Below are 10,133 nucleotides of genomic sequence, written 5' to 3' on the forward strand. Positions count from 1 at the left end.
TCTTGCAATTTTCAGACTATAATTGCTAGAAAAATTTTTTAGTTGCTACTGTCCCGAAATCTGGCTATTTAACACATTTATTCAGCTACGTTATGCTATTAAATTTTTTCTAAATCAGTGTGCAAAACTTGCACGCAAAATAATTGATGTTAAGGATGGCTGGGTATTTTCTTAGCTAGTTTTCATCGCAATTTCAGTAATGCTTTCCAGCCAGAAACAGCTATATTTTGCTCTGAAGAGTTGGCAGCTCTGGATCCAATTCCGCTAGACGATTTTTGTTTGTCATTCTCATCACAAATATTATTTCTACATTTAATCCTGACATCGGAATTTTTGAAGAGAGTAAAAAATGGCATTAGCACAGATTTGTAAAATTTCTAATGCTTCATACATGAAGCCAGCAGCCTGGAATTCGGCTGAAGTTGAAGATGAAATAAACGCGTTCACAAGCAACATTGCCAATCCGTACACATTGGCAGCGCCTCCATTCGAAAACGTAAGTTGCGAATAAATATGAAATTATATATTATATTTTAATATTTTGTTATGCACCTGCAGCCACTTGATAACTTGAACAAAATCCAAGCAAATGCTGGGAAGACCGGCATGAAGATTAACTTTGATCACGGCACCACAACATTGGGCTTCAAGTACCAAGGTGGTGTCATTTTGGCCGTGGACTCGCGTGCAACCGGAGGTCAGTACATTGGATCGCAAACAATGAAAAAGATTGTGGAAATCAATCAGTTCTTGCTTGGCACACTGGCCGGCGGTGCCGCCGATTGTGTCTACTGGGATCGCGTTCTGGCCAAGGAATGCCGTCTGCACGAGCTGCGCAACAAGGAACGCATCTCTGTAGCAGCCGCCAGCAAGATCATGGCCAACATTGCTCACGAGTACAAGGGAATGGGCTTGAGCATGGGCATGATGTTAGCTGGCTACGACAAGCGCGGCCCAGGACTATACTACGTTGACTCGGAAGGCTCACGCACTCCTGGCAATGTCTTCTCCGTTGGCAGCGGTTCTATCTTTGCCTTTGGTGTGCTTGACTCCGGCTATCACTGGGATTTGAAGGACGACGAAGCCCAGGAGCTGGGACGTCGTGCTATCTACCATGCCACCTTCAGAGATGCCTACTCGGGCGGTATAGTTCGTGTCTACCACATGACTCCAAATGGTTGGATCAAAATTTCAGAAACAGATTGCATGGAACTCCACTACAAATACAAAGCAGAGAAGGAATCTAAGTAATATTTTCCACTTTTGTAAATGCTACAATAAAATAAATAAGTATGCTATGGAAATAATATGATGAACCATAAACCTGCTTTTATTTTCATTTGTAATAGGGGTATAATCTTAATCTTATTGATATCAATTATCAGGTCGATTCCTTATTTCTCAGTTTTGCGACATTCTCCAAAGTTTCCTTGTGACGCTGTTCGGCTCTCTTCTGCTTAAATGTCATCTTCGCATTTGTTTTGATCCGTCCCACACGCCTGCGATCCTTCTGCTCCTGCAATAGCTCAGCTCCGATATCTAGATCAGCTGGAACATGTAGCAGACGAATCATGCGATTGCGCACCAGGAAGTTGTCGAATGCGTGCTGTTCACCATTCCTATCGATAAAGACCGCCTGTGTCAGCTCGCACGTCATGTGGCCGTCGGAGACACTTATTATGCCCGCCACAGAAGTCTCATTGCGCAGATCTATGAGGACAGCTCGTCCCTGTAATATTACCGGCAAACAGTTTAATGTGTTTGAAATTAGATACTTTTCTCGTGAGTTAAAGTTTTGCATACTGGACGTAGTTAGTTAGATATTCACAAGTTATTACAATTCCTTATAAAGGATATGCATTTTAATTAGACTATCGCAGATTTTGATAGAGCTGAGTCGATTCGCTCAGAATAAGTTCAAATGAACGGGTCATTTTAGCATGAATATGATTAGTCGTTTAATAATTGTTCATTTTGTTCAGTTGGTCAGTTTAAATTTAAATTTCTTCCACATTTTGGGTATTTCTGAAACAGATTAATATAAGATTCTGTCGCTCTCCAATTACAGGCGGTTCGCCGATGTATAAATATTGTTATTTTCAGTTTCAATATTCACCCTGTTGCTATCGAATGAAGGAATGCTAAGGATCTTAATGGGCTATCTACTCTTAAGGGGAACTCCAGAATAACCACTCTCAATATATTTCTCTTCCCTTACCGGCAATAAAACTACATATATCTCTTAAATAAATATATATCTTCACCCTCATTTTGTTCTCTCATTGTTAAATCGTATAAAATGAAGGAAGTTTGGCTTTGCGAAAGCTTTTAAGCTCGTTTCTTGAGCCCTGAATTGTTGACTATTATTATACGCTGTCCTAGCCACGATTTAATTTAAATAGCTGTTACAATCACATTAACTGATTTTGCGTAGCTTTATTACAAAATAACTTGATTCCCATACATGGTATTATGAAAATTCAATTGTCTTTTCGTATGTAAATATGTACAACGAATAGATACGTGTACATGTACTTTGAGTTTGTTGGGGATACAATGCACTTACAAAGTATATCTGCTTATATTTAAATTTAACTATTAGTAATTTGTTATGATAAAAAGCAAGTTTAAATTGCCGTTCCGCGCTCGAGGTTTTGCTTGATCTCCGCCGTATGCTCGCCGTAGAATCGATCCAATTTCTTGTTGAACTTCGAGTTGCGCTCGTTGATGAAATCCACGTCGGCGTCATCGTTGTAGATGCGTCTTCTGGAATACTTCTTTCTGCGCTCAATTTGCTGATCCAAGTCCTTGACCATGTTGTTAATCGCACTCGGCGTGTCCTTGGTGAGCAGATGAAGTGTTGTGTTTGGACCGCCATAGAAGGCTTCACCCAGTTCGGCCTTTTGTTTCTCATACTTGGCCATATCGCGGGCTGGCATACCTTTAACCAGTCTGTTGTACTGCCTCGCAGTCTGCGCCTCGAATGTGGAAAAGCCCAGATCGGGATTATCCTTGCGTTTCTTCTTCTTCTCAATGCGTTCCGCATCCACGGCAGAGACGTCCAGCAGCTTCATGCGCTCATAGTCCTTGCCAGTAGATTCTGCCTCCGCCCGTGCTTTATCATCTGCCAGCAACCATTCCGCTTGCCTTTTACGTGCTTCCCAATTGCTGGGCAGTTTTTTGCGTGCATCTTCTGCGACGACTTCCTGGTGGTTTTGGGTGCGCGCCTCTTGTCGTTGTTTGTGTAGGTCATGAAGACGCGCCTTGCGTTCCGCCAACTTCTCCGAAGCAGTTTTTGCCTTTTCCATAGTAGCTTTTGTGTGATTTACGTATTTATTTATTACTTTATTTCTGATGTGTGCTTCTTTTTCATAAAGTGTAATTCACAAAAAAAATGCAACAAGATGGCAGCGCTTCGTGAGTATTATACCTAAAATATACTATAACTTCTGGTATTTAATAAATACTGAACCCGTTATTGGTCGCGTGCGGCCACACTGGTAAATGTAAATTTTAGGAAATGCAAATTTCAAAATGCAATAATATTGCAATAAATTAACAATTTTATGAAAATTTAAAATTCTAAATTAGATAAAATTAAGGAAAAAATTTTAATGAAGGTTTGAAATTCGTCACCCTAAGGGGAGAGAAGTTTTAAATTGAAATCTAAAATAAATATTAAAAAATGCAGAAAACTCGAACGAAAATTTGGCAAAAACTTACAAAATTCTAGCTTACAAATTAAGAAATTAGGGGAAACAAAAGCTGTTTCTGACTAAAAAGTATTCAAATTTGTTTTTGTGGTCACTTTTGCACAGTTTTACCAAAAATATGAATAGCAAAACTTCGCTGAAAATATATTAAGATAGCTAGATTTTCAGCTAATAGAAATTTTGAAATTATTCTAGCAAACGAACTCTGAAAATAGCTAGAAATAGCTATAAAATAGTTAACTTGTCAACAGTGGTGTGTTGAGCACGTGTATTTGTGTTTTGTTTATTATTGCCGCATTGAAGCAGCTTTGCAATATATTTAATTTATAAAAGAAAGTCGCAATATGAAGTTTGGTTACAAAGTAAGTAAATATACTCACCATGACAAGTATTATTAGAATAAAGACTTGCTTTTACTTTTAGTTTTCGAATTTGTTGGGTACAATTTATCGCAATGGCAACTTGGTTTTTACACCAGATGGAAATTCAGTCATCAGTCCTGTGGGCAATCGGATAACCGTATACGATCTTAAGAAGTATGTCACTTACTTTTTTCCTGTTATCCTAAAGTTTAACTCGTATCATTGTTCCCTTGCTAGCAATAAATCCCGCACGCTGTCTTTGGAGTCTCGATACAACTACACAAACATTGCCCTGTCTCCGGATGGAAGTCTGCTGATAGCTATCAATGAGAAGGGCAATGCACAGCTCATCAGTATGGTCTCCTGTACAGTGATACATCGTCATAAGTTCCAAACGGGAGTTCAGTGTGTCAACTTTAGCCCAGACGGCAACTACTTTGCGGTGGCAAGGGAGAATCTTGTGCTAATATTTAGCGCTCCGGGAGAAATTACTGGCGAGTACAATCCATTTGTGCTAAGACGCAGTTTCCTTGGCGGCTATGATGACGTCACGTGGCTGGATTGGTCCTCAGACTCAAAGCTGCTTGCCATCGGTTGCCGCGACAGCTCCACCAAAATAATTGCTGTCAAATTCACGCCAAACTTCCGAACCTACAATCTGAGCGGTCACACGGATGCCATTGTCTCGTGCTTCTTCGAATTGAATAGCTTGCACATCAACACGGTGAGCCGTAATGGTCAATTGTGTCTGTGGGAGTGCAGCATGGAACCCTCGGACTTGGAAGCCGATGAAACTGACGCTGTGCCACCACAACGCAAACGAAAGACGCCTTTTACGCAAAAGGGATCGGATGGGGAGAACGAATCCGAAGATGATGTCGAAAATAATGTGGAAAAACCAGCATTGGAAGGAGACGTAACCGAAGACCAGAACGAAGTTAAGGACGAGAGCGTGAAAAAGACTCATCCATTCTTTTACAAGAAGCTGGGACGGCATTACTTGGCTAATGAGCCGCGCAAGGAGAAACGAGATGCACTCCTAACGGCAGCCAATTACAATCGTCAGACCAAGGTTTTGGTTGTGGCCTTCAGCACTGGTGCCTTCTATCTGTACGAGCTGCCCGACGTCAATATGATACACTCCCTGAGCATCTCCGACTATCCCATATCCACAGCACTCTTCAACTGTACTGGTGATTGGGTAGCCTTGGCCTCAAGAGAAATTGGCCAACTCCTAGTGTGGGAGTGGCAGAGCGAGCAGTACATTATGAAGCAGCAAGGGCACAGCAGTGAGATGACGTGTATTGCCTACTCGCCAGATGGACAGTATATTGCCACCGGCGGCGAGGACTCCAAAGTGAAGCTGTGGAACACTCAAAGCAGCTTCTGCTTTGTCACGTTCAGTGAACACACGAGTGGAGTGACCGCTGTCCAATTCAGCCGTAATAAGAAGTTCCTTGTTAGCAGTTCTCTGGACGGCACAGTGCGTGCTTTTGATATCATAAGGTAGATCTCGCTTTATTTGTTTACCTAGAATCCGATTTTAACCCCCTGTGGCTGTGCAGGTATCGCAATTTCAGGACATTTACGTCGCCAACTCCAGCTCAGTTCGCTTGTGTTGCTGTTGATTACTCTGGCGAGCTGGTTGTGGCTGGAGGACAAGATATTTTCGAGATATTCCTGTGGTCCATCAAGACGGGCAAGCTATTGGAAGTTATCAGCGGCCACGAGGGTCCTGTAACCTCTGTAGCATTCTCTCCGGTCTCCACCTCGTCGACGCTCATTTCGGGCTCCTGGGACAAAACGGTTAAGATTTGGAACTGCCTCGAAAGTAACAGTGAGCACGAAACAATCGAAGCCCTTTCTGATGTCACCTGTGTAACATTTAGTCCAAGTGGTGACGAGGTAAGAAATCCATTTATATCCATGATATTGTCACAATTCCCAATGTCTCTCAAATCTACTTTCTAGGTCGCCGTAGCCACGCTTGCTGGTAACATTACAATCTTTGACGTGAAATCCGCAACACAAGTGACCACGATTGAGGGGCGCGATGATCTGGGAAGTGGACGCTTGGAGACTGATGTTGTGACTGCTAAAAAGAATGCACAGTCGAAGTAAGTAAACCATTTTAGTCGCACCCGCATCATCATCTACTTTAGTTAATTATTATTCTGTCATTTAGCTATTTCTCTACGATAGAGTATTCGGCAGATGGAGAATGCCTGCTGGCAGCAGGAAAATCCGCAAACATTTGCATATACCATGTTCGTGAGGCAATCTTGCTGAAGAAATTCCAGATAACACAGAACCACAGCTTGGATGGACTAAACGTAAGTGTAACTTCAAGCATAGAATGACAAATAATATTAACAGCACCAATTTTGTGATAAAAATTGAGGACACAAGACTAAAAAACTTGAATTAAGGATTTGAAATGATTTTTTTGATTTTGTAAATTCTCGTAGAGCTCCAAAAATACTCTAAATAAGGTTACACATTTCAGAGTATGAAATACAAATCGTACAATGAAATAAAAATATCAAAATATCAATATAAAAATTTCACAGCAAAACCACTTTTAAAACCCTGTTAAAATATCTCGGGAAACAGATAAGGAAGGGATTTCACATTCGGTCCTGCAAAAACACGAAAATACACGCAATGTTTTATATTAAAATTTAAATATCAACAGATTTTCTCTAATAATAATGAACTAGTTTTTTACTATTTTTTATAATTAATCTAATCGTTGACTTTTTTGAATACTTTATTGTTTTTTTTTCCTTAAATTTTATTCTTTGTTTTTTTGTGGCTTTTTTTATGTAAATCATACAAAATAGTCAGAATTCGCATTAATTGCCGAATAAGGTTTGTAATATGAAAACGTTTCTTTCATTTGCAGGAGTTCATTAGCCGGAAGCATCTGAGTGAGTTTGGCAACATGTCATTGGTGGAACAGCGGGAGGAACTGGAGGGAGGAAACGTGGCAATACGCTTGCCAGGCGTGCGCAAAGGCGACATGTCCTCTCGACGCTTTCAGCCCGAAGTGAGAGTCTTCTCCGTTCGGTTCTCTCCGACGGGACAGGCATTTGCTGCCGCAGGAACCGAGGGACTTTGCATCTATGCTCTAGATAAGGGTAAATCCAAATATCCTACTATAATTCATATAAAGAATGTAATTTAATTTTTTAAATATTTATTTTAGGTGTTGTCTTTGATCCGTTCGATTTGTCACTCGAAGTGACGCCGAAAGCAACACATGACGCGCTCAAGAAGCTGGAGTATACGCAGGCCCTCGTTATGTCCCTGAAACTAAACGAGCCCAATTTGGTGACCTTAGTGCTGGAGCGTGTGCCCTATAGGGACAGTAAGTGCTCGTAAATTACAGAAATATTGGAGGAATGCAGAAAGAAAGAAAGGCACAACCTTGCAAATGGAGTCATTTTTACAGCCTTCGTCATTCTCTTTTGTTCTTGCAATCAATAGTTATTTCGTTGTTTTTCGCATGTCTAAAAATAGATGGGAGTTCAGTTGAGTAGAGTTGAGTTGATGTTGGGGTAAACATTCAAGGCAGCCCGCTTATTACCTAACCAACATTTGGATCGAATGTGCAAATTTCTTGCTGTGTTAATAAACACTTTCAAGGTTCTTTCTGCATTCACGTGCCCGGTTAGCAGTTGGCAAAATGTACGGGTTGCATCGGCTTATGGTTAATAACCCCTTCTGTCAGTGCAACCTGCCACAAATAGAAAAATGCCCTCCATTGTTTGGCAGCACGTGTCGGTTGAATGTATTAAAGTCAATGTCTTGAATCTACTTAACAGTCGAGCTACTCTGTGGGGACCTATCGCCCGATTTTGCCCAGCGTTTGCTGCAACACCTATCCCGCCTGCTGCAATCCTCGCCCCACATTGAGTTCTATCTGCAGTGGTGCTGTTGCTTGTTAACCACTCATGGCTATCATGACGGCGTCTTCCAGCAGACGGCTCTGCTTGGATTACACGAAAGTATATCGCGCAAATATGAGATGCTAAACAAAATGTAAGTCTTGCGGCTTTTCTATTTACATACGTAAGAAGGAAAATACTTAATTTACTGATCCTTATTTCCAATCCCCAGTTGTGACTATAACAAGTACACGATACGCGTGCTGTTGGACAGGTCAGAGAAGCAGAAAGAGTTAAAGCAATCCAGTGGCGACAATGCCGATGCAGCAAATGAGGACAGCGATGACGATATGCTGTTGATCAGGAGCCATGATGATGAAGAAGTGAAACGGGAGTTCAATAATGACAGCGAGGAGGATACGGACGATATTGCTGAGGAAAGCGACTCGACGTAGTGTAAATTGATTAGATATTGTTGTTAACTCCCCAGCTAATTATAATTAAATATGATGAATATGAGTTATCGTGACATTCAACAGTTTTTTGTAAACTCCATTAAAGGTTTTGTTTAGAATCAAATTATTTTATTTATTTATAATTTACTTGCATAAATGTGAAGGGCTTTATTTAGTTTAGAAAGTTTCGAAATCACGTAATTAGAGCACAATATTTCTGAAAGCCGTGTGAAATTAAAAAGAAGAACTTAACCGATGAAAATGTATGTACATGCAAATCGTAGCTACTCGTAAAGTAAATAAATGTCTAGGTGTATTTTAATCTTAAATCTGAATGGTATTGGTTTTATATTTACACAATTTCTTGTTATACAAAATATAATGTTTGCTTTACTTATAAGGTATATTTAATATACGATCGTACTTCTAGCTTCTTTTGAGTGTGTGCCATTTGAACTACAGGTAAATGTTTTAAATTTAATATAGTATAAAGCCACAGCTCTAAAGTGTTATTTGTCTCATTTGTGTGTAAAAAGTTCCAATATAACATCGTTTTGTTTATTACTTATTTACATTTAATCAATAATTTATATATATGTACTTATATATTGATCCTTAGAGGGTTGTAAACATTTTATTATCTCTTTAAAGCACCAATTAATTTTCTGGCTGTTTTGCTTAAGCTTAAGTAAATGTAAAAAAAAAGATTCTTTCGAATGCCGTAACAAAATAATTCCACTGAATACGCTGTGGAATATTTATTTATCAAATAAATATATCTCTAAATGTTTGAATAGCAAAGCCTTTGTCGGTTGTTCAACATTTTGGTTGGTTTGCAAATTTTTTAGTGAATTTAAATTCAGGTTATTTGTGAAGATAACTTACACGTATTTCGCTAACTGCATAAACTCTTCTCTATAGTCAATTCCTTGAATTGTAAGAACTAATGCTGAGCTTGAGCTTAATCGTATCCCTGTACCCGGCTTTAAAATATTCTTACAAAATACTGAAAGAACATATAATCATGGTCAAGATTGATAAAGAAAATGTATCAAGGCTGTAAGCCTTAAAATTTTTGAAGAAGCTTAGTTCGATAGAGCTAGATTTCAGTTAGATTTCGTAGCCCGGATTTAAGAACACCATAATTATAAGGTTATATATTTCGACACCTGGTTCAATTTAATACAAAAATAGAATTTTGCTTTTTCAATTGCTTAATTTGTTTTTATATTTTTAAGCGGGTTAAATAAGATGATTGTGAATTATCATTTTATGATTTAAAAGAGAACCAACTTGCAGCTTTGAAAGTTATGTACATATGCTATAAAGCATAAATATGTCATAAGTAATATATTGATACATTTTCACAAAACTTTTTATCCACTATTAATTGGTACAGGGTATAGAATGTTATAATATCTCTTCATTTCTATTTGTAAGTATATGGCCAGATATCTGACACGTGTGCAGTACTCATTAGGTATGGCAATCATATATTTAGTCATCCATTTGTACGATTTGTAAGATTCGTTTCTGAGGTACTTTATATCGATCAAGGCTTATATTTGTAGGTGCTATGAGTATGCCAATTAAAAAACAGCTCCAATTAAATATTCTATCAATGAGCAAAATTATTTTAAGGCTTTCAATTTCTAAGATTAGCATAAAGAAGGATTAGCTCAGGAAACTATAGTTACCTCATAATACTTGGAT

General features: G+C 39.0%; 4 protein-coding genes across 4 annotated transcripts; 2 read left to right on the forward strand and 2 right to left on the reverse strand.

The window, feature by feature from the left end:
* Window positions 1-267: 267 nt before the first annotated feature.
* Window positions 268-1,323, forward strand: LOC117783005 (proteasome subunit beta type-5). The gene is made up of 2 exons (XM_034620130.1): window positions 268-496; window positions 559-1,323. Exons 1-2 carry the CDS (start codon window positions 350-352, stop codon window positions 1,249-1,251), a joined length of 840 nt encoding a protein of 279 aa, XP_034476021.1. The 5' UTR covers window positions 268-349; the 3' UTR covers window positions 1,252-1,323.
* On the reverse strand, window positions 1,297-1,896 carry LOC117783008. The gene has a single exon (XM_034620132.1). The coding sequence runs from the start codon at window positions 1,799-1,801 to the stop codon at window positions 1,382-1,384; it is 420 nt and encodes a 139-aa protein (XP_034476023.1). The 5' UTR covers window positions 1,802-1,896; the 3' UTR covers window positions 1,297-1,381.
* Window positions 1,897-2,411: 515 nt separating this feature from the next.
* Window positions 2,412-3,388, reverse strand: LOC117783007 (pre-mRNA-splicing factor Syf2). The gene has a single exon (XM_034620131.1). The coding sequence runs from the start codon at window positions 3,306-3,308 to the stop codon at window positions 2,628-2,630; it is 681 nt and encodes a 226-aa protein (XP_034476022.1). The 5' UTR covers window positions 3,309-3,388; the 3' UTR covers window positions 2,412-2,627.
* Window positions 3,389-3,964: 576 nt separating this feature from the next.
* Window positions 3,965-8,544, forward strand: LOC117783004 (periodic tryptophan protein 2 homolog). The gene is made up of 10 exons (XM_034620129.1): window positions 3,965-4,075; window positions 4,137-4,249; window positions 4,313-5,581; window positions 5,641-5,980; window positions 6,047-6,192; window positions 6,261-6,408; window positions 6,981-7,215; window positions 7,284-7,445; window positions 7,903-8,119; window positions 8,198-8,544. The coding sequence occupies exons 1-10, from the start codon at window positions 4,058-4,060 to the stop codon at window positions 8,418-8,420; spliced, it is 2,871 nt and encodes a 956-aa protein (XP_034476020.1). The 5' UTR covers window positions 3,965-4,057; the 3' UTR covers window positions 8,421-8,544.
* Window positions 8,545-10,133: the final 1,589 nt, after the last annotated feature.

The sequence above is a fragment of the Drosophila innubila genome (assembly GCF_004354385.1).
Source record: "Drosophila innubila isolate TH190305 chromosome 2R unlocalized genomic scaffold, UK_Dinn_1.0 1_C_2R, whole genome shotgun sequence".
NCBI classification, from domain to species: Eukaryota; Metazoa; Arthropoda; class Insecta; order Diptera; family Drosophilidae; genus Drosophila; species Drosophila innubila.

What these genes read in the sequence shown, in the direction of transcription:
- LOC117783005 (XM_034620130.1), top strand. Translation starts at nt 350, where the DNA reads ATGGCATTAGCACAGATTTGTAAAATTTCTAATGCTTCATACATGAAG. An exon ending in CAGCGCCTCCATTCGAAAAC is followed by an intron (nt 497 to 558) that starts GTAAGTTGCGAA and finishes ATGCACCTGCAG; the next exon opens with CCACTTGATAACTTGAACAA.
- LOC117783008 (XM_034620132.1), bottom strand. Translation starts at nt 1,801, where the DNA reads ATGCAAAACTTTAACTCACGAGAAAAGTATCTAATTTCAAACACATTA.
- LOC117783007 (XM_034620131.1), bottom strand. Translation starts at nt 3,308, where the DNA reads ATGGAAAAGGCAAAAACTGCTTCGGAGAAGTTGGCGGAACGCAAGGCG.
- LOC117783004 (XM_034620129.1), top strand. An exon ending in ACCGTATACGATCTTAAGAA is followed by an intron (nt 4,250 to 4,312) that starts GTATGTCACTTA and finishes TTCCCTTGCTAG; the next exon opens with CAATAAATCCCGCACGCTGT. An exon ending in CGTGCTTTTGATATCATAAG is followed by an intron (nt 5,582 to 5,640) that starts GTAGATCTCGCT and finishes GTGGCTGTGCAG; the next exon opens with GTATCGCAATTTCAGGACAT.